Raw genomic sequence first — 24,598 nt, forward strand, 5'->3', positions numbered from 1 at the left:
CGTCATCTAGGTTATTGATATAAATTGTAAAAAGTTGAGGCCCCAGGACTGATTCCTGTGGCAGACCACTCATTACATCTTGCCAACCAGAAAATGACCTATTCATGCCTATTCTGTTTCTTGTTAGCTAGCCAATCTTGTATCCATGCCAGTATGTTACCCCTACACCATGAGCTTTTATTTTCCACAAAACGTAGAAGACCATCTTCAACAAGAGAGAATCCAACCACCTCCCCTTGATGTTCAATGGCATTACCGTCACTGAATCCCCCACTATCAACATTCTGGGGGTTACCATTGACCAGAAACTGAACTGGGCTAGCCATATAGATACTATGGCTACAAGAGCAGGTCAGAGGCTAGGAATCATGTGACGAGTAACTCACCTCCTGACTCTCGAAAGCCTGTCCATCATCTACAAGGCACAAGTCAGAAGTGTGATGGGATACTCCCCACTTGCCTGGATGAGTGCAGCTCCCATAACACTCAAGAAGCTCGACAACGTCCAGGACAAAGCAGCTCGCTTGATTGGCACCACATTCACAAACATTCACTCCCTCCACTACCACCACCGCACAGTAGCAGCAGTGTGTACCATCTATAAGATGTACTGTAGGAATTCACCAAGGCTCCTTCAACAGCACCTTCCAAATACACGACCACTACCATCTAGAAGTACAAGGGCAGCAGATACATGGGAACACCACCACCTGGAAGTTCCCCTCCAAGTCACTCACCATCCTGACTTGGAAATATATCACCATTCCTTCACTGTCACTGGATCAAAATCCTAGAACTCCCTTCCTAACAGCACTGTGGGTGTATTTACACCACAGTGGTTCAAGGCGACAGCTCGCCACCACCTTCTCAAGAGCAATGAGGGATGGGCAATAAATGCTGGCCCAGGCAGTGAAGCCCACATCCCGTGAATGAAAAACAAAATAAATAACCTTTGATGAGGCATCTTATTAAATGCGTTATGGAAATCTAAGTACAGTACATCCACCAGCTTTAGCCACAACATGTTACTTCTTCAAAGAACTCCAATAAATTAAGCATGATTTCCCACACAAACACATGTTGACTCTGCCCGATTACCTTGAATTTATTTAAGTGTTCTACTATAACGTCTTTAATAAAATCTTCTAACATTTTACCTATGACAGGTGTTAAGCTAACTGGCCTGTAGTTTCCTGCTTTCTGTCTCCCTCCCTTTTTGAATAAAGGAGTTACATTTGCTATTTTCCAATCTCATGGAACCTTCCCCAAACCTAGGGAATTTTGGAAAATTAAAACCAATGCATCAACTATCTCACTAGCCACTTCTTTTAAGACCCTAAGATGAAGTGCAACAGGACCCAGGGACTTATCAGCCCGCAATCCCAACAATTTGCTCAGTACCACATGCCTGATGATTGTAATTTTCTTGAGTTCCACCCTCCCTTCCATTTCTTGATTTACAGCTATTTCTAGGATGTTACTTATATCCTCTACAGTGAAGACCGATGCACAATAGCTGTTTAGTTATCTGCCACCTCCCTATTTTCCATTATTAATTCCCCAGACTCACTTTCTATAGGACCAATGCTCACTTTTAACTATTTTCTTTTTAAAATATCTATAGGAACTTTCTGCTTTTGTATTTCCAGCTAGTTTTCTCTCGTGCTCTAATTTAACCCTTCTTATTAATTTGTTTTAGTCATTCCCTGCTGTTTTTTATATTCTGTTCAATCTTCTGATCTGCCACCCATCCTTGCGCAATTATATGCTTTTTCTTTCAGTTTGATACTGAGTTTAACTCTTTGAATTAAGCACAGCTGGTGGGTGCTCCCCTTGGAATTTTTTTTTCTCGTTAGACTGTATCTATTCTGTATATTCTGAAATATCCCTTTAAGTGTCTGCCATTGCATCCCTATTGACCTGTCCCTTAACCTAATTTGCCAGTTCGCTTTCACTAGCTCAGCTTTCATGCCCTCATAATTGCGCCAATTAAAGTTTAAAGTTCTAGTCTTGGACTAACCTTTTTCTCCCTCAAACTAAATGTAAAATTCAATCATATTATGATCGCTGCTACCTTGGGGCACCTTCACAAGGCCATTAATTAATCCCATCTCTTTGCACAATACCTAGTCTAGCATAGCCTGCCTCTCTGGTTGGTGCCAGAACGTGCTGTTCTAACAAACTATCCCAAAAACATTCTACGAACTCATCTAGACTACCTTTGTCCATCTGATTCTCCAGTCTATATATAGGTTAAAATCCACCATGATTATCGCTGTGCCTTTCTGACAAGCTCCCATTATTTCTGCCTTTATACTCTGTCCTACCATGTGGGTACCGTTAGAAGGCCTGTACACCACTCCCACAAGTGTCTTCTTGCCTTTATCATTTCTCATCTCTACCCAAACCGCTTCTACATCTTGGTTTCCAGAACTTAGTTCATCTCTCTCCATTGTGCTAATACCATCACTAATTAACAGAGCCACCCCTCCACTTTTTCTTAGCTTGCTGTCCTTCTTAAATGTCAAGTACCCTTCAATATTCAAATCCCAATCTATGTCATCCTGCTGCCATGCCTCTGTAATGGCGATCAGATTGTGCTTATTTCTATTTGCGCTATCAGTTCATCTATTTTGTTTCGAATGCTACATGCATTCAGAAAGTGCCTTTAGTTTAGTCCTTTTATTATTTTTGTAGCATCTAGCCTTGTCTGCTGATTACTCTTAAGATTTGTACTCTCTATCCCTTCCTGTCACATCTGTTTATATTAGTACCTTTCTCTCTTGCCTTGTCTCTACTCGATTTACCACATCTTCCCAAATTTGATCCCTCGCCACCACTATTTTGTGTAAAAGCCTTTCTACTTCTTGTTATGCGACTCGTTGGAAAACTGGTCCCAGCATGGTTCAGGTGAAGACCATCCCAGTGGTATAGCCCCTACAGAAGATTACAGCCCAGACAGTGAAGACAAAAAAAATCTATTCCATTGGTTTCATAAGCAAGTGTTGTAAACACGGAGAAAATAGATTAAATGCATTTAGTATAATATTCAAGGCTTTTGAATATAATAAATTTCATAATCATAGCAGCCTGAAACGAATAAAGCAGCCTTATAAATCATAAATCGTGGCAATTATAAAGCACCATTAACACTGGAATATATTCCAAAGAGCTTCACAAAAACATCCACGAAAATGGGGTGAAAATAACAGAAAAGCCAAAATTAAGTGGGATTAGAAAATGCTATTTAAGGTATGGTTTAAAAGACAAGTTTTGAGAAGGATTGTGGAGATAGGAGACGACATAACAATCCTTGGAGTTTAAGAGAACTGTGATGCTTGAGGAAGTTCCTAAAGTACAATGAGTGACACCATACACACAACGGGCCAATGCTAGCCAGCTAAAGCGGATGGCCTTAACTTGCGACAAATAAAATTATAAACTCATAACACTTGCATAAAGTGAGAGTAATAGAACAATAAAAGAAAGCAGTTTGCCTTGAGGAGTGGTTCAAAATTGTCCTAGACGATCCTGGAGTTGTGAAAATTTGGCTACAGAGTGCGCAAGGAGATATTGTTTGAGGTGGTCAATGAAGATTTGGGTTAGATGATTAGGGTAGATGGGCTCTATCTGCTCTGTGGCCTACAGAGATAGAAGTCAAACAAGCAAGGGGGAAGGGTTTGGTATTTTTTATTTTTAAGGTAGATGATTACTTACATTCCACGTGATTTTGTTTACTATTTCAGATACTAGTTACGATTGCAAGTGTAAAATAAGGGGGAAAAAAGGCCTCTCTTATTCACCAGATGGCTTTGAGACATTATGATTAAACTGCAGAGAGAAAGCAGCCACAAGCAGTCATTGAGAATGCAAAAGGAATCAGTCTGTTCCCCAGTAGCCAAATAAACCAAGTTTCAAACACCTGTTCTACACCAACATGACTTAGTTACCAATTGAACAAAGTGCAAAAAATACTTTGGCCATCATGGGCCAGAGACATCAATCAGGAGTGGGGACAAACATGGATATTTTAAATTGGAGCGTTAGCAATTCATTCTTTGCAGCAACAAGCACTGTGTTGAAAGCACTGTCTGCTGACAAAACCTCTCCAAAGGAGTGAATTGCTGTTGTCATAGCCAGTACAGACACATCATACTATAATCTTTCAGTAAATACTTTTAAAAATTGCACACCAAGTGATAAGATGGCTGCCACAAATCATGTGACATTTGGGATTTGGACTACAGACAGTATCAAGTCTCTAATGAATCCCTAATGAAATATGGACATAGGTGAGGGTACCTCACAGCCATCTGTAAAATTCACACATCTCACTGCTTAAGGATAGCCAACACCTAAAGACTATAGAGTTTCCAGACTGGCTATCTTCATGCTTCACACTGGACAAAAAGGAAGATAAAAACTCAATGGCCATTATCAATTTTCCATTGTATCACAATGGTTTCCCCCATCCAAACCAGACTAGGTGGGCTTGAGGAGTGTTAACCCAGCAGTCATGTGATCAAAACTGTTTACAGGGACTGCAGCCTTAATACACCAAGGTGTATCAGAACCAGTCATCAGCCAATCTGAGAACAAGACTCAAAACTAGTGGCAATTTATCCCTGTTTCAATTTCAAAGTTCACCTGAGAACCAACCTCCTGGATATTTGACTACAAGAAACCTCACAACCTGCTGTGAAAACTTCGCTTTACAAGACCCTCACTTTAACTAAACCATCGAATCCATTCAATGAACTACAAGCCTGCCACAAAGGAGAACCGGAAATCGTAAATCAGAGACTGAATTAAGTAATCTGTAAAAGTGCACTATCTTTATCTGTATCATTTATGTGTGTTTGCATGCACAAGGCCAAGCGTATGATGTTGCACTAATTTGGGGCAAGTGTATGAGAATAAGTAACCTTTATTTTAAGCTCAGGAAAGCTTGCTGCTGAATTATTTAATTGGAATACATACTCCAAGGGTAATAAAAGACACATCTTTCCATACAAAACGTATACAGATTATGGGCAGTAAGAGAGCACATACATTCTGTCTGTGACACTGTTTTCTGCTTGCCAATAGATATTTACTGTGGAACTTGTGTTCCATGTCTAAACACAATAAAAGTGAATACATGCTTAGAAACAGCTACTGGGAGCATTTTGTGCATCAAAGCTATTCTTCAAAGCCTATATTTCCCTTATAATGAGACTTACTTGATAATGAGGACAAAGTGCTCCCTTTTGAGAGGGCAAGCATTTCTTTCTTAAAATGAGATTTTTTACCGGATTAAACAACAGGAATAGAAGGCTTTCTGTTTTATGTCAGTCACTCAGCAAATAGTACATGCATTATAAATTAATGAAACATTACCTGGTCATTTCATCATCACCCATGACTTTGGTAATTGGCGAGTATCTGCCTGGTGATGATGGAGGAAGAGTCTGTTTGTATTCTGTACTCCCTAAATAGTTTGATGGTGTGATATGATTTTCCAATTGGGAATAGGCTAGAAGAACACAAAGCAAAATAGTGTGCATTGGTAACAGAATTATATTTATCCAAACATCTTGACAGTTTTCCTAAAATATACTGAAAATCAATGCAGTCTATGTCCCTGGAATGCAAATAAATCTGGGTAAACATTCAATTCAAATTGTTTTTCTTCATCCCACACAAAATGCTTTCGCAAGTTTGAATTAAAAAGTAGCTCATGTTGAGCATTCTCAAGCACTGCCACTATTCCACAAAATGTGTAAATGGGCTGGTGACTCCACATCTTGATGCACCAGGCTACAGACCATTAATAACGGATTGGATCCTCAACCTTAATCACGTTTTCACAAGGAAACAACAAACAGGGGTTAGTTGCTTTTTCACCAGAAGCAGCAAACAGACAGCAAGTCACCCTGACTTGTGTCAGTTAAAGAATATAGTTGTGAATGTCATGACTGCAAACCATCCATCTTACTTCAGAGTGATACATGGCACAGGACCATGGGAGGAAAGAGGGCAAGAGAACACAACAGAGATGAAGAGGAGAAAACTTACTATAGGCTTTAGAAGTGGCTATATAACCACATAGGGAAAGAATGTGTAATTCTGCACTTCCTGCCATGTTTGCAAATTGAAGAAACTCTTCCTAAGTCACTCACCATATCACTTTCCAACTGTTGCCTTTGACTTTCCATTTAGCATGAGACAGCTGCACTTGTCAATCTGCTCAGACTCCTTCACTTTGACACCTTTGGACCCATTAAAACCTTTACTTTTGCTCTTGTCATTTCCTCCGATATGGCCCTAGTCTTTATTTCTTCAAGTCCAACTGGTGCTCAACTGTTTTAGCCATCTATTGATCCATTTAGCCATCAGATTTGACTGGACATCAGGAATTAGCCTGGAATCAAGAATAACCCCCACTCCACCCCTGATTCCTTTTCTCCAATATCAGCCAATTCTATAGCTCCCCCTATTCTGCAAGATCAATTCCCAACTTCAAATGCAAAATGTTCAGAGACTTCTTTGTCACCAAGATCGAGACCCTCTGTTCAGCTGGCTCTGATTCCCTGCCCACTCCCTTTCCTAGCAAACCAAACTTCCCTGCAGACTCCCCCGTGCACTAGGCTTGACCCTGCTCATCTCCCATCTCTCCCCATGTGCTCCAAGGTAAACTGATCCAATTCCTACCCACATGACTCCATTCCCATTAAAGTAATGACCACAGCTTGCATTCATGGCTCCCATTCTCTATAACACTGTAACAATCTCTCTTCATGTACTATCCCACTTGCCTTTCAAAGTCACCTTTCATCACCCCAACCCTTTGAAATCAACCCAGTTGGTTCCTGACCTCACTAAAGCCTTGGTTCAAACATGGAGAAAAGGGCTGAACTCCAGAAGTGAGGTGAGAGTAACTGCCTTGACATCAAGATAGCATTTGACTGTGTGGCATCAGGGACCCCAACAAAACTGGAGTCAACGGGAATCAGGGGGGAAACTCTCTGCTGGTTGGAGTCACAATAGCAGAAAGGAAGAGTGGTGATGGTTGTTGCAGGCCAATCATCTCAGTTCCAGGACATCACTGCAGGAGTTCCTCAGGGTAGTGTCTTAAGCCCAACCATCTTCAGCTGCTTCATCAATGACCTTCCTTCCATCATAAGGTCAGAAGTGGGGATATGCGCTGATGATTGCACAATGTTCAGCACCATTCGCAACTCCTCAGGGACTGAAGCAGTCCATGTCCAAATGCAGCAAGATCCAGACAATATCCAGGCTTGAGCTGACAAGTGACAATGACCATCTCCAACGAGAGAATCTAACCATCACCCCTTGACATTCAATGGCATTACCACTGCTGAATCCCCCACTATCAACATCCTGCGGAGCTACCATTGACCAGAAGCTGAATTGGACTAGCCATATAAATATGTGGCTGGCTACAAAAGCAGGTCACAGGTTAGGAACCCTGTGGCAAGTAACTCAGCCCCCGACTCCCCAAAGTCTGTCCACCATCTACAAGGCACAAGTCAGAAGTATGATGGAATACTCCCCACTTGCCTGGATGAATGGAGCTCCAATAACACTCAAGGAGCTTCACACCATGCAGGACAAAGCAGTCCACATGACTGGCGGCTCATTCACAAACATTCACTCCCTCCACCACTGATGCACAGTAGCAGCAGTGTGTACCATCTGCAAGATGCACTGCAGGAACTCACCAAGCCTCCTTAGACAGCACCTTCCATACCCAAGAACACTACCATCTAGAAGGCAGGAAACACATGGGAATACCACTACCTGGAAGTTCCCCTCCAAGCCTCTCACCATCCAGACTTGAAACTATATCACCGTTCCTTCACTGTCACCAGGTCAAAATCTGGAACTCCCTCCCAAACAGCATTGTGGGTGTACTTACACCACACGGACTACAGCAGTTTGAGAAGGCAGTTCACCACCACCTTCTCAAGGGCAGTTGGGGATGGGCAATAAATGCTGGCCCAGCCAGCGACGCCACATCTCAATAATGAATTAAAGAAATAATAAACCTCAACCTGTCCTTGCAAGGATCCCCAATCTCCTTTCAACCTCAAGGTCTTTGAATGTGTTTCTATCCCTCAAATTTAGCCCATCTTTCCTGCAACTCTACATTTGAAGTTCTTCAATCATCTTTCCACTACTGCCAGAGCACTGAAACAATCATACAAAGTCACAGATGTCCTCCTGTCATTTATCCCATCTCGTCCACTATGCAACTTTTGACATGCTTGTTCAGATCAATGTCCTTTCAATGTCCTTACTTGATTGTTCAGCTCCCTATTCTTGCTTGGTTCCAATTTTACCTATTCAAGATCAGTTATATGGTCTTCAGTAGCACCTTATTTTTCTGCCCCACACCATTCCCCTACCTGTGACAGAGACTGTAGGTCACACATTGGACTCTCCAGTCACCTGAGAACTTGTGGAAACAAGTCATCCTCGACCCCAAGGGATTGCCTAAGGAGGAGGAGGAAAGTATACCTGTGAAGTGTGTTTTTTCAGATGTATTAAAAGTAAAAGGAGAAGTATGTCTTATAGTTTAAAGTGTAAGTTGCCTATAAAGATAGTGTTTAGTCAATGGTGCTTTTAGTCCGTTATAGGAAAAATCTTAAAATGTGTTGAGGTATCCTTTCAGCTATTAACTGGAAGTGAAATTTCTTTTTGGAAGTTATTGGTCTCTATGGAGATTGCAACAAAATGCTAGAATCCATTATTAAAGAGATAGTGGCAGGACATTTAGAAAATCATAATACAATCAGGCAGCCAGAATGACTTGTGAAGGGTAAATAGTATTTCACAAATTAATTCAAATTCTTTGAGGATGTAGCAAGCAGGCGGATTAAAGAGTACCAGTAGATGTTGTGTAAGGGCATTTGATATGGCGCCACGTAAAATGTTACTGCACAAGATGCTCATGGTGATATATTAGCATGGATAGAGGATTGGTTAACTAATAGGAGGTAGAATTGGAATAAATGGATCATTTTCAGGTTGGCAAGCCGCAAAGGGATTATGGATAGGTCAAATGAGTGGGCAAAGTTTTGGCAGATGGAGCTACAGGGAATTGAGGGTTATGAGCCACAGGCAGGAAAATGAAGCTAAGGCCACAATTGGATCAGCCATGATCTTACTGAATGGCAGAACAGGCTCAATGGGCCAAATAGCTGACTCCTGGTTGTTTTTATGATGTTATGATCTTTGTCCAACATCAAACCTTTGATAAATTGCAACTTCCTTTACTTGTACATTAGGAAAAGCAACGTCAATTTCTGTACCCTGTAGATTGAATTACTCCATCCCCAGCCAACAGAAACTGAGTTTCTGAACCTCATACAGAGTCTTTGTGATAGTGGGTAATATCGCCTGCCTCAGCCCACCTGCTACTAAAACTACCATTCATGTTCATGGCCTCCGAATTCAACTGCTTCAATGCTGTTTAGGTCAGATTTACATCCCCCACACTGTAAACTTCAGCTCATGCAGAACATTAATCCCTGTATCCTATCCAGCATCAAATCTCACTCATCTCCTTCTGACCTACGTTGGCACACATTCCACCAACACCTCTGTTGTAAAATTATCATCCTCTTGTTTAAATTCCTTTACGTTCTTGTTCATTTCACCTGCTCCAGACCTGCCTCCTCCCCAACTCCTTACGCGTGGTCTTGTTCCTTTATCTACAACTGCTGGCTGTGCATTCAGTTATCAAGGCCCCACACACTAGAATTCCGTCCCTACACTCTTTTGCCTCTCCATCTCCCTCTCGTCAAGACCTTCCTTATAACTCATTTCTGTCACTGTTTTCAGTCAACCCTCCTCATATTTGGCTTGCTATTCATTATTGTCCGATTATGTCTCGGAATTTTTCTTCATTAATTGAGTTATATAAATATAAGCTGCTATAATTCAGGAATATTTAACCTGGCATCTGCTAATATATTAAATTGTAATTTTTTATGCTTTTGAATGACCTAAAGGAGTAGATTTAGCTTAATGATTCAGAGTTTTCCCAATATATGCTGTACAAAGAATTCTAACACCCAAAGTGCAAGTGTTAGTTGTAGTGAACAAAGGAAAGGTTAAACATATAAATATAAAAGGCAAATTATACTTGGAGATGATTGCAAGACTAATATTACCAAGAGGTTTGAAAATTCTTATTTTATATTAATAGACTAACGGCATATTACAGTGTGCAACTCAATCCCAGTTATTCATTACTTTATACAAAGTGTTCAGATTATCTATAACCAGATACATACACAGGTTACATCTTAGGCTATATATTAGAAGTGTAGAAGATTTGGCAATGAGACTTAAATTCAAAGGTATTTGTAATAACAGAATGTGGAGTTCTAGCTATACCCCATCTTAAGTAGTCCCAGGTAAAGTAGTTTATCACTAAGTAGCTAAACTACCCCATTATAAAGTAGTTAGGAACCAACAGAAAAGTGGCCCATGGCCACTCTCACTCTCCACAGGAGGCTGACTAGTATTGCGAACATCTGCTCCCCAGAGGAAAAATAGTTTGATTGACAGCTCAGGCGCTTTGATCTCTGCAGTCAATTTTGTTGGCATCAGTTAAGTGATTTCAAGGGTCTGTGGTTTCTGAAACTTCAAAGGGCCTAGATGATTAACAATTATTAGCTTGGGCCTCACCTTTCTTTCATAGGAGAAATGAATTACACTTTTTCAAAGTTATTTTCTCTAACATATCCCACTATACACTGTCCATTGGTTCTAAAATGTGTACAGTAGGTTAATGGAACTGGGAGGAGCTTGGCCTTGGGAACATGAGGGGCCTGAGGGGGTGGGTGGAAGGCAGAGCTTGGCATGGTGGGGAGGGTGGAGAAATGAGGGGAAATAGGGCATGGGTGGAAGAGTAGAGCTTGGCATAGGGGGAATGAGGGCACAGGGGTTGGGTGGGGGTCATGAGGTGGTATGGATGGGGCACCAGGAGTGTTGAGGGTGAAGGGAGTGTGAGGGGTGAGGGTTAAGAGGTGAGGGATGGAGGGCCTGTGTTTTATTTCTTTCCACTGGGACAGAGTCCCACAGCACCAAGGTGGACCTTTCAGACAGCCCGCCTCCACACCCGGCAGCTCCTGTGGCTGACTCCGCACTACTTCCTGGGTCAGCTGAACCAAATCCAGCCCCCAGCATTGAAGTTGCCACCTTTGCGGGCACTTTCTCCTGAGGCGGACGGGCTAAGCCGGGAAACTTCCTGACTCCCCTTGCCCGTCTCGAGCATGAAAATCCAGACCAATGTATACAATTTTATTTTCTTATCCACTTTTGTTCATTCTGGAATCTGGCTAAAGCACTGTAACATAGGACCAAGCATATAACTAAGCATCGTGATCATGAATTATAATACCTTCAGTATTAGAGTGAATTTCCAAATCTGTTCATATATTATTTGAAATGATTATAAAGCAATTATGCACAGAGGCAGCACAAAAAGCCTTGATGAAATGTCCACTTCATTAAGAAACTAAATATTTCCATTAAAAAATCAAAATTATAGTGAAATTTGTCTTAAAGACAGAATGTCTCCTTTGGCCCCAGTGCTAAACTTAATGAACTGGGATTTGCAAAGCTGTCTATATATAAAGATCACCTGAGGTTTGTCACAGGAGCTATTAAGTCTCACAAGATTACTAAGAAGGTCGCTGATTAAGAACATGAATTTTTATGCAATTTAATGTTTGATAAGTGCATATATTTAAATACATTTAACAGAAAGCCTGGCACAAAAAAAAATTGAAGGGTTTCTTTTCGTTGATTTGCAATTAGTAATTATGGATTCCACCACCAATAGTCTGCTGATAGTTTTTAATGAAGGCAAAATATAGTGCTGCCATTTAGTAGCCTGAAACTATTTCCAAAGTCAGGAACTATATTGGGAGCCGTCAGCCTGGCTGGACTGAAAGGCCCAGTTCAATATTTAGATGTACAATACCCACTAAAGAATAAGGACACATTAATTTAGTGTTGAAATGTAATCCCTTAAAATCAAAAGTTCGCATGGAAATTTAATTCTGTGGAATTATCTTTGCCCTTTTTCAGTTTTCAGACATAGTGGTCCGGCAATATGTCAACCTGAAACAGCAACCTTCTACAAATTGGAGATAATTATAATTCAAGGCCCAGGTACAGAACATTTTATAACACACAAATAAAAGCAAAACAGTTTAATTTTTTTTTGAGAGATATTTCAGCAAGCCTTGAAGAATTCAGCCATTTGTTTCCCATCAAGAAATGCGGTGCCTGTTTGAGGTAAGCATATTTTCTGCAACCTGTATGGTGACATAGGGTAATGAATTGATTCACGATATATTTAATGTTCATTAGTTTGGGCTTCACTTTATTTACTTTTGCATCTAAAAGCACATCTTTCTGCCTGTTCTAATTAATTCACAAGCTTTAACGGCAAAAAAAAATACATTTGCAAAGTTATCTCTGAACATTGCTTATATTATTGAGAATCAATTTTAAGTTTATTAACCTTCACTGAATAAAACAAATGCCGTTCATATATCAAATGTGCCTCTTCAACTGCTAAACGTAATGATGCACTTGCACAAACCTTGGGTTATACTTTTGAAAGGCTTAATAATGCCTACATTTTGAGAAGGTACAAAGTCATCTAACATCATTAGAACTTAAATCCTTTTATGACAAGCCTACCTATTTGTTTCACATTCACATTCATTCACGGAATTGAATTTCTCACCATATCTTGACTATTTACTCACATTACTGCTGTCTAGGGGATAAGGAAGTGGAAAAAAAGAATATTTTCTACTTCCAGAATTTAATGTGTGAAATTACATTTTAAATATTAATATGATTAAAATAAAAACAAATGGGCTTACTATTGGGACCAGGAACTTAATGTTTTTATAGGTAAAGGTCACCTATTCCAGCACAGCATTCAATTATTTATTATAACCATCATTAGATTGAAAGGTTACTCAGCTGTGGAGTTGTTCTTGATATTAAAAACCATATTATGCTTTTACCATGTGTGTAAAGGCCCCTCCACAAAAAACAGCAGAATTCAGTAATTGAATTGGTTGCTGAGTAACAAAGACAAATACCTTCAAGAATCAGTCGATCACAAATATAGTACCATTGGTACTGTAAATATTGGATTTTTCTATTCTTTCAGAGTGTGGGCATCACAGGCTGGACCAGCAAGTGCCCTCGAGGTGGTGATGGTGAGCCGCCTTCTTGAACTGCTGCAGTCAATGTGCTGTAGGGTACACCCACAGTGCTGTTAGGGAGGGGGTTCCAGAGTTTTGACCCAGTGACAATGAAGGAACTGTGATATAGTACCAATTCTGGATGGGGTGCGGCTTGCAGGGGAACATGCATGTAGTGGTGTTCCTATGCATCTGCTGCTCTTGTCCTTCGGGGCGGTAGAGGTCATCGGTTTGGCAGGTGCTGTCAAAGGAGCCTTGGTGAGTTGCTGCAGTGCATCTTATAGATGGTACACACTGCTGCCACTGTGCGGTGGTAGTGGGAGTGAATGTTTAAGGCTGTGGATGAGGTGCCAAATCAAGTGGGCTGCTTTGTCCTGCATGGTGTTGGGCTTCTCAAGTGTTGTTTGAGCTGCACTCATCCAGGCAAATGGACTGTATTTCATCATATTCCTGACTTGTGCCTTATAGATGGTGGACAGGCTTTGGGGAGTCAGCAAGTGTTAGTTACCGCAGAATTTCCAGCCTCCGACTTATCAGCCAAAGCCTGAATGTTGTCTAGGTCTTGCTGCATATGGACACGGACTGCTTCAATATCTGAGAAGTCGCAAATGGCGCTAAACATTGCGCAATCATCCCTACTTCTGACCTTATGATGGAAGGAAGGTCATTGATGTAGCAGCTGAAGATGGTTGGCGTAGGATACCACCCCGAGGAACTCCTGCAGTGATGTCCTGGAGCTGAGATAATTGACCTCCAACAACCACAACCATCTTCCTTTGTGCTATCTATTTGTCCAACCAGTGGCGAGTTCTCCCAAATCCAATTGACTCCAGTTTTGCTAGGGCTCCATGATGCCACACTTGATCAAGTGCTGCCCTGATGTCGAGGGCAGTCACTCTTGCCTCACCTCTGGAGTTTTTGACCATGTGTGGACCAAGGCTGTAATGAGGTCAGGAGCTGAGTGGCCCTGGCAGAATCCAACTGATCATCAGTGAGCAGGTTATTACTGAGCAAGTGCAGTTTGATAGAGTAGACTGATGTGGCAGTAATGGGCCAGGTTGGATTTGTCCTGCTTCTCGTGCAGAGAACTATCTGGGCAATTATCCACATTGCTAGGTAGATGCCAGTTTTATAGCTGTACTGGAACAGCTTGGATAGGAGTGAGGCTAGCTCTGGAGCACAAATCTTCAGTACTATTGCCAGAATGTTGTTAGGGCCCATAGCCTTTGCAATATCCAGTACCTTCACTGTTTCTTCATATAAGCTGGAGTGAATCTAGTTGGCTGAAGAGTGGCATCTGTGATTCTGGGGGCCTCGAAAGGAAGTAGAGGTAGATCATCCAAGGGCACTTCAGACTGAAGATGGTTGAAAATGCTTCAGCCTCATCTTTTGCACTGATGTGCTAGGCTTCCCCCATCACTAAGGATGTGGATATTTGTGGAGCTGCCTCCTCAAGTTTGATGTTCAACTGTCTATTACCATTTCCGACTGGATGTGGCAACATCTTGGAGCCTGGATCCAATTCATTGGTTATGGGATTGCTTAGTCTGTCTATTGCATGCTGCCTCCACTTTTTGGCCAGTAGTCCTAGGCTGTACCTTAACCAGGTTGACACCTCATTTTTACGTATACCTGATGCTGCTCCTGGCATGCCCTCTTGCACTCTTCATTGAACCAGGGTTGATCCCCCTGCTTGATGGTAATGGTAGAGTGTGGGATATGCTGGACCATGCCATGAGGTTAGAGATTGTGTTTGAGTACAATTCTGCTGCTGCTGATGGCCTACAGTGCCTCATGGATGCCCAGTTTTGGGTTGCTAGATCCATTCGAAATCTCTCCCATTTAGCATGGTGTTCATACCACATAACACTATGGAGGGTACCTTCAATGTGAAGATGGGACTTCATCCACAAGGACTGTGAGGTGGCCACACCTACTGACACTGTCATGTGATGCATCTGCAACAGGTAGATTGGTGAGGACGAGGTCAAGTAAATTTTTCCCTCTTGTTGCTTCCCTCGCCAGCTGCCGCAGACCCAGTCTAACAGTCATGTCCTTTAGGATTCAGCCAGCTCAGTCAATAGTGGTGTCACTGAGCCACTCTTGGCGATGGACATTGAAGTTGCCAAGCCAGACTACATTCTGTGTCCTTGCCACCATCAGTACTTCCTCCACATGGTGTTCAATATGGAGGAGTGCTGATTCATCAGCTGAGGGGGATGGTAGGTGGTAATTACCAGGAGGTTTCCTTGCCCATGTCTGATCTGATGCCATTAGATTTCATGGGGTCTGGAGTCAATGTTGAGGACTCCTAGGGCAGCTCCCTCCTGACTGGTGGATCTGTTCTGCTGGTGGGGCGAGACATAGCTAGGGTTGGTAATGGTGGTGTCTAAGACAATGTCTATAAGGTACGATTCCACGAGTGTGAGTATGTCATACTGTTGCTTGACTGGTCTGTGGGAAAGCTCTCCCAATTTTGGCACAAGCCCCCAGTTGTTAGCTAGGAGGACTTTGCAGGGTCAACAGGGCTGGGTGCACTATTGTCATTTACGGTGCCTAAGTTGATGCTGGTTGGAGTGTCCAATTTCATTCCTTATAAACTTTTCTCTAGCGGCTTCATAGGCCATTTCAGAGAGCAATTAAGAGTCAACCATCTTGCTGTGGGTCTGGAGTCACATGTAGATCAGGCCAGGTAAGGATGACAGATCTCCTTCCCTGAAGGCTCTTAGTATTGGATGTTTTTTCTTTAAAAACTGCAATTGATGATGGTTTCATGATCACCATTACTAAGACTAGCTTTATATTCCAGATTCATTAATTGAATTTAAATTCCACCAGCTACCGTGATGGAATTTGAACCCACGTCCCCAGAGCATTAGCCTATCTAGTCCAGTGACATTACCACTATACCACCGCCTCCTCCTAGATATAAATAATAGCAAAAGTGCTAGCATGCAGCATTCCACAAAATCACTGGTAACAGGACACCTTTCACGCATCAATATCTTACTAAATTGTCATTGTTAAAATTAAGTCAAGGAAATACATTCGTTGACACAGTCACAAACAATTAGTTGAAATGCAATTTTTTGGAGAATTGACTGAGGTTATTAACGTCATAGTAGCTGCACAATGAATCAAATTCTTTCATTTCAAAATGGATCTAATTCCCATATCGTTCTTCACAACACAAGAACTTGTGAAGTCATGCTTTGGGCTGTAAATTGTTCCATACAACATGACGTGCTTGGAGCCACCGACTTTCAACAAAGTCAGGAGAAGCCCATGAAATAATTAAATGTTGCATAAAAATCAATGTTAAATTTAAGGTTTCATGGTGAATTGCATTGGATACCTCGGACTTTTTATTGCATTCTAGGGATGTGGATGTTGCTTCAAGGCTGGCATTTATTACCCATCATGAGTTGGATACAACTGAACAGCTAGCTTGGACACTTCAGAAAGCAATTCAGAGCTCACCAGATTGCTGTTTGACTGGAGTTACATACAGGCCAGTTCAAAGTAAGGATGGCAGATTTTCTTCCCTATTATATATCTGAATCCAAAGACTCTAATTGCCTTAGTAGAACCTGAAGCAATTTTTTCTGGATTATTAGTCCAGCCTCAGGATAACTAATACAGTAACAGGGCTGTGGTCATCAGTAGCTCAGCAACTACCTCAAATGCACATTCATGGGAGATCCTGACAGAGTGTAAACAGGTCCTTTAACGTGTGTGAAAAGGAAGGAGTGCTGCAACTTGCCCTCAATACAATACGCATTTGGTTGCAAACGGCAGGGGGAGGGGGGGGTCCACTGGATCATATTCTGGAAAAGAACTCTTGTCAATCCTTCCCTTCTCAAACCCAGGGATGTATATGCCAATTGTGATGTGCAACAGTGACGTGGTAAACTCAGTATTGACAGGGATTAAAGCAGCGTGCTCCCAGGTGTATTAGGTCTTCTCTTGTGCCTGTATGTCAAAGGGCATGTACTGTATGTATAACACTATGACTTTCATACAATCTTTTCAGTTGGGGAGAGAAGAGTGGAGAACAGCCACTAAAATTCTCTTTTAAAAAAAAAAGCATCTTACTGGATCTCAGGATCAATATTTTTTTTTACTCTCAATGTTGAATCATAGCAAATGACACACTGTCGGCATGATGGTCAGGAAAGCTAATCAATGCTTTGTTCATTAAATTGATTCCTGGCTCAGCACTTAACCACTGCTAATGGCTTTGGTGCTTACTTCCCACAGTCATTGCTGGACTGACTGGCGATGAATGCTCACATCCAGTAGGTACATGCGACATTCATCACTATTCACATCACACGAACCAAACAACCAGCCCAGCTTTCCAGTTAAACTGTTTTTGTCCATTAGTTCTTTGTCTTCAGCTGCTGAAAGATAGGGCATGATACAATATAGATTGAAAAAGTTCTTTCAACAGGATAATTAAGGCCATGAGGAATAGGAATATCAGCCCATCAAGCTAAGCCCCTTAATTAAGGCCTGCAAAACAAACTTCTTCCTCTCTCTACTCTGAAATCTTTATACCCCTATTGAATCAGATGTTAACTGAGACAGCATTTACTGCAGCATAGTATGCTGGTACAGGGAGGCATGTATTTTTTGCTGCAACTATGTATATTGCACGGACTGGCCACAGATCATCTGTGCAGCCTCGTAATATGGGCTGCAAGAATAGCCTGGGGGGGTCATCCTTCCTACTGTAAATGTAGCATGCAAACTGGCAATTTTTCACTCCCAAAAGCAGGGAAGGAAACAGCTTTGCAGGGTTGTGCAACCTGCCTCCACTAACATCATCCCCTTATTTAAACAGCAGTGGGTTATAGCTGCTTGATTGAAATATTCTTCCATTTTCTCCTGGCTTTTAATTATATTGCTATAGTGGAGGCTATTTAACATGTTATTTCTTCACATGAGTATTATCTGTGTCACGACATATGAACTTTTCCATGTATAATCTTATTACATTGTATGAGAGACATGTCAAAGGAATATTGGAATTTTACAGCAGAGAGGGGCTAATCATCTTATTGTGCCTGTTCCACTCACTGAAAGAGATGTTCACGTACCATTCCCCCTACCCTATTCCTATATCTGTTAACATTTTTCTTCCTGAAGTATTTATCGAAAGCAGAGTGTTCAAACCTCAATGTCATATCTGACCTCAAGAGGAGTTGTTAACCACACACCCAAATTGTAACCAAGACCACCCGTTTACACCTCTGTAACATCGCCTGTCTCTGCCCTTGCCTCTGCCTCAGTTCATCTGCTGCTAAAGTCCTGCTCATCTTGAAGTCAGATGTGACATTGAAGTTTGAACACACTCTGCTTCAGTCCCCAACGGTTGCCAGGGCGAGGGATGGAATCGGTGGTGAGAGAATGAAGTTTGTGGTGGGGACTGGAAAAAAAGTGCTTCAGTCTTTCAAATAATTGGAGGAAGTTTCTGATCATTCAGTACTGGGTGTCGGACAAGCAGCCTGACAGCTTCGAGACAGTGGAGGAGTCGAGAAAGGTGGTGGTGAGGTGGAGCTGCGTGCTGTCAGCGAAAGGAATGACGAAGGAGGTTAGTGAGTTGTTTTTATGCAGCGTTTATGCATGCCTGCCTTACCTCTAGACGTTACTATTCTAGGACACTCTAGACTGGCCTCCCACATTCTACTGTCTGTAAACTTGAAGTCATCCAAAACTCTCGTGGCCTCATCCTTACTCGCACCAAATGCCATGCACCCAGCACATCTGTACTTGCTAACCCGTGCTGGCTGCTGATTAAACAGTGCCTCAATTTTTAAATTCTCATCCTTGTTTTCAAATCCTTCCATACCTTGGCCCCTCCCATCTCTAATCTTCTCCAGCTCTACAACCCTCAGATATTGGTGCTTCTCTAATTCTGGCCTCTTGAGCATCCTGGATTTTACTTGCTCCATCATGTCTTCAACTGCCTAGGCCCTAAATTGTGGAGTTTCCTGCCTAAACCCCTTCTTCTCTGTACCTCACTTTTCTCCTTAAAGACATTCCTTAACACCAATCTTTGAGTTAGCTTTTGGTCATCTGATCTCCTAGCTCCTTATGTGGCTCAGTGTCTTTTTTATATAATGCCCGTGAAGCGCCTTTGCAAGTTGCATTATGTTAAAGGCACTTACATAAACATAGTTTATTGTTAATGCCCCCTAATTACCAACTCTCTGGCCAGTAGAAATTATATTTCCCATGGACTCAATGGGCCGAATGGCCTCCTTCTGTGCTTTAAATGACTATTTACCATATTCACTCTTTTTGAGCTCCCATATCAGAGTTCTTCCAAACCATTTCTGCTTTAATAGAGGGTCCAAAACCCTCTGATCTTATCCTAGCGATTCTCTTCTGTACCCCCTCCATTGCTTTAAAAAATTCTTTATGATTTCCAAAAATGGTAGACCATATCCTTGCTGTGATCTAACCAATGACATGTTCAGGGCAGGGGTTGCCACCTTGCTTTTGTACTCAATGCCCCTGCTTACAAAACCCAATGGCCCCATATACTCTATTTGCAAAAGCAAACAACCTCTATCTCTAAAGATTTGAATATGGAACTCTCAAGTTTTTACTTCAATATCCCTTTTAAAGTTTTACCAATTGATATACATTTTCTCTTTTCTTCCTTCCAAAAAGCATCTTACATTTCTCCATGTTAATTTCATCTGACATTTATCTGTTTAAACTATAAGCCTATTCGAGTCCTCCCGATATCCTTATTGCCCTCTTCAAAGTTAATTACTTATTTTTGTTGTCCGTAAATTTTGATAGTGATATTTTGATCTTACAACCAAGTCCACATCTATATTTTAATATATTTGAGAACAGCAACATTTATGAGGAGCACCATCATATAATCTATGATACGGGATAGAGACCGTACATATAATTGTTAAGCTTAAATAATGTCCTGATTCCACAGTTTGTGTACAACAGCCAGCATTCACAATCCAAAGCTATGTTTATTAATAGATAGAAGAAGTGAAGTGTGCCCTTTGAAAACTGCCATCACTGGTCAGAACCCACAGGGTTATGATAATACTAATTCCCGTCCTCTTAAAATTTCATTAAAATCAGCAAGCTAAACTGAAGACAGAAGCACAAATCTAAGCATTTTGATTGCTCTTTGGTTTGAAAGTCCAACACCTTCCAGCTCTAAAACACCGCACAGCTTTGACTCTTCCCAAAGTTAGAATATTGTGTCAAAAAGCAGTATTAAGTTCAAAATTCCCTCGCATGTTATGAAGTCTTTGTAATTCTTTCATTGAGCTTTGGTAATGGTGGTTGGTAGAAAACTCCATACAGACAATCAATAGGGCTCGAAATTCACTGTGTGCCCTCTCAATCGCCCTCTGTCTGACAAAAGCAGCAACAGGTCAATAAAATCCATTTGTGACTAATGAAGATGTTTAAAAGCTTGCCGCTGCTCGTGAAATGGGATTCGACAGAGAAATAGTTGCCTTGTATTTCCAAACAATGCCAGCCTGCTTTTATGTTTGATTTATACTACAATTTCATGTTTTAAGCATGCTTTTTCTATATTATAACATAGCAATTTAATAATGCGGAATCCATAGGGTCACAGAACTAAAACCTCATCGTATTTTTATGAAATATTATATACAACATGGCTACTTCCTAAAATTGAAAAAAAACTTGACAAGAGACTTTAACAAGGCTGAAGCTATGTCTGCCTGTAGCCCTGAATGAAAGGGACTTTCTGGCAATATCCAAGAAGCTGACACCTCGTTACACCTCTGAAGAGACACCAATGACCCTGTGGCTGCAGAGATCAAATTCAAGGGGAACTATACAAAGGCAATCTACATTTCCTAAATGAGGCCTGGCCAATGGAGAATACCATTCTGCTAGGACAAAGGACCCTGCACCTTTCCTTTCAAATTCTTAATGATTGAAACATTAAGAATCTCAAGAATCCAGACAAAGGAGTATGCATCCTTTGTCAAAGCCAAAGTGAACAGGTGGGAGTCATGTGACATGACCCCTTAGCTGGAGGAACCTGTAATACGGTCTGGCTGTCATGCCAATTAGTCTGCCCTTTTCCATCTAGTAAACAGCAGCTCAGAGAAAGGGCTCTAACCAGGCTGGAATACCTGGCCTCCCATCTACCCTGTTTCTACTGGAACTTCTGTACCATAAGACCATAAGACATAGGAGCAGAAATTTGGCCATTCGGCCCATCGAGTCTGCTCCGCCATTCAATCATGGCTGATAAGTTTCTCAACCCCATTCTCCCCGTAACCTTTGATCCCCATACCAATTAAGAACCTATCTATCTTGGTCTCAAGTACACTCAATGACCTGGCCTCCACAGCCTTCTGTGGCAATGAGTTCCATAGATTCACTACTCTCTGACTAAAGAAATTTCTCCTCATCTCTGTTCTAAAAGGTCTCCCCTTTACTCTGAGGCTGTGCCCTCGGGTCCTAGTCTCTCCTACTAATGGAAACATCTTCCCCACGTCCACTCTATCCAAGCCTTTCAGTATTCTGTAAGTTTCAATCAGATCCCCCCTCATCCTTCTAAACTCCATCGAGTATAGACCCAGAGTCCTCAAACGTTCCTCATATGTTAAGCCTTTCATTCCTGGGATCGTTCTCGTGAACCTCCTCTGGACCCTCTCCAGAGCCAGCACATCCTTCCTGAGATACAGGGCCCAAAATTGCTCACAATATTCTAAATGTGGTCTGACCAGAGCCTTATAAAGCCCAGCAGCACATCCCTGCTTTTATATTCTAGTCCTCTCGAAATAAATGCCAACATTGCATTTGCCTTCCTAACTACTGACTCAACCTGCAAGTTAACCTTAAGAGAATCCTGGACTAGGACTCCCAAGTCCCTTTGCATTCCAGGTTTCTGAATTCTCTCCTCATTTAGAAAATAGTCTATGCCTCTATTCTTCCTACCAAAGTGCATGACCTCACACTTCCCCACATTGTATTCCATCTGCCACTTCTTTGCCCATTCTCCTAACCTGTCCAAATCCTTCTGCAGCCTCCCCGCCTCCTCAATACTACCTGTCCCTCCACTTATCTTTGTATCATCTGCAAACTTAGCCAGGATGCTCTCAATTCCTTCATCTAGATCATTAATGTATAAAGTGAAAAGTTGTGGTCCCAACACTGACCCCTGCGGAACTCCACTAGTCACCGGCCGCCATCCTGAGAAGGACCCCCCTTATCCCCACTCTCTGCCTCCTGCCGGACAGCCAAACTGCTATCCATGCTAGTATCTTGGCTCTAACACCATGGGCTGTTATCTTACTGAGCAGCCTCCTGTGCGGCACCTTGTCAAAGGCCTTCTGGAAGTCCAAGTAGATAACATCCATTGGCTCTCCTTTGTCTAACCTACTCGTTACCTCCTCAAAGAATTCTAACAGATTTGTCAGGCATGACCTCCCCTTGATGAAACCATGCTGACTTTGCCCTATTTTACCATGCGCTTCCAAGTATTCTGAAATCTCATCCTGTGCCTACGTCACATTATGGAAGTCATCGCGACTGGAAAAGTGAATTATCCAGCATTAGTCTTCAACCAGCTGACCTCTGTGAAAGGATACATCATTGAACTTTCGATTCTGGGCTCATGTGAAACAATAATTCTTTGCTCTGTAGCCTCTGCCCTGTAACTCTTTCTTTCTCCATCCCTCTTTTATTTTATGAATGCCCAGGAGGCTAATCAGTGGCACTCCCCTCCCATGTTTTGTGCGTGCAAATAAACTAACCCTCTGAGTTTAACCTATCTCAAGTTTGCTGTGGGGCCATTAATAGAAATTGTATCACACCACAACTGAGGGGTTGAGAAATACACCACCATTTATAAAGGGGGAAATCAAAATCAACACCTTTCTGTTTACAGATGTGTGGTGAGGGGAGATACCAGGGCTGTTTAAGTTAACCCTCCCTCAAGTCCATGACAATATATAGTCGCTTAAATCTTATTCACCACCTGAATTTTCATCCATAATTTCCTTTCAAGTAGGCCAAAATCTAAGATATGAAGTTGACATTTTTAATTGTTTTTGTTAACTTAAATGAACACCTAAATTGCTCCTAAAGCATTAAAAATATCAGTCTGCATGATTAAGTCCACCTTTCCCCACATGGGTCAGTTTTGTTCCTGACCTGGCATTGGGAGACATCCTGCTTACTTCTGGGGAGGGAAGGGGGGAGCAGTCAAGAGAAAAGAAAAGGAAATGAAATTGAGCAAATATCAATCTTATGTACAGGTAGAACATGGTATTTGGGTAAATTTTGGAAGTCATTGTCAGCCCTCTAGACTGGGAATAAAACTATACAACAGCAATGTAAAATGAAAAAAAAATACATTGATATAAAGGCTGGTGCTTGTGGTTCTTTAATCAGTATTTGACATTGTTAGGTCATTGCAGATGACATCTCCTCAACTCCACCTCAAAAATAGATTTCACGCTTTCAAAGCTTACCATCTCTTTGGAAATTGATAAATCTGTCAAGGAAAAAAAACAACACTACCAAATGCCATATCAGTGAGGTGTCATTGATCTCAGGGTCACACATGATTTTATGTTTGCGATTATTTAAGTTGTCAGCTTTTACTGGGCTGTGTCAGCTCTGCTGAAGTTTATCAGGATTTGCTAATTGTTTCTGAAATAAACACTGGCATGTTTGATTCTCATCAGGCTAAAGATGTCTTGTTGATCTAATTAAGCAAGCGCATAGTTCATTGACCAAAATAAGAAACAATCAAAACACTCAAAGCAATTAACCTGGCAGGATTCATGTAGCAAAAGGAATGGTTTCATCATTAAAACTTAATCCCTTTTAAATACCCACATCCTTCAATGATAGTATATAATTATACTACGTTTAACTTGACAAAGAACTATAGCTCAGTGTAAGGGGCCAGAAAATATTCTTTTGTTTAAAGAATGGACAGATGTTAAAAAAAGGGCCAATTTTCCAGGCCTCATTTCTGCTTCAGTGCTGGACAGCAAAAGTGTCATGATTTTGGTCATGGATAACTAACATGGTTTGAGACACCCCTGGTACAAGCCCACCCTTGGTTGGACCTTCCTCTTGGAAAACAAGTGGAAGTTTCACAGCTGCTGAACTCTTCAGAGAACTCCAAGACCAGGGCCCTCAAGGATCCCAAGCACCTGAAAAATCTTGGGAGAGCTATTCAATAAACTAAAAGAACATTCACCTGCTTGTCTACCTTTAGAATGCCAGGGGCTGTAACCACAGGAAGAGTGAGTATGGGGCTGGGGTGTGGTTGTTGATGGGTTATCCAGTGTTAGCTATCTTCT

At 41.6% G+C, this 24,598-nt stretch overlaps 1 protein-coding gene across 17 annotated transcripts in view; it reads right to left on the bottom strand.

Annotated features, from left to right (window-relative positions):
* LOC144693906 (disks large homolog 1) overlaps positions 1-24,598 on the bottom strand; it is a 412,000-nt gene that overhangs the window by 111,250 nt on the left and 276,152 nt on the right. For all 17 annotated transcript variants that reach the window (XM_078564096.1, XM_078564108.1, XM_078564107.1 and 14 more), the window contains one exon: positions 5,380-5,515. In XM_078564096.1, the coding sequence (XP_078420222.1) occupies positions 5,380-5,515 (136 nt within the window). The remainder of the gene's footprint in view (positions 1-5,379; positions 5,516-24,598) is intronic.

The sequence above is a fragment of the Cetorhinus maximus genome, chromosome 19, assembly GCF_964194155.1.
Source record: "Cetorhinus maximus chromosome 19, sCetMax3.hap1.1, whole genome shotgun sequence".
Lineage (NCBI taxonomy): Eukaryota > Metazoa > Chordata > Chondrichthyes > Lamniformes > Cetorhinidae > Cetorhinus > Cetorhinus maximus.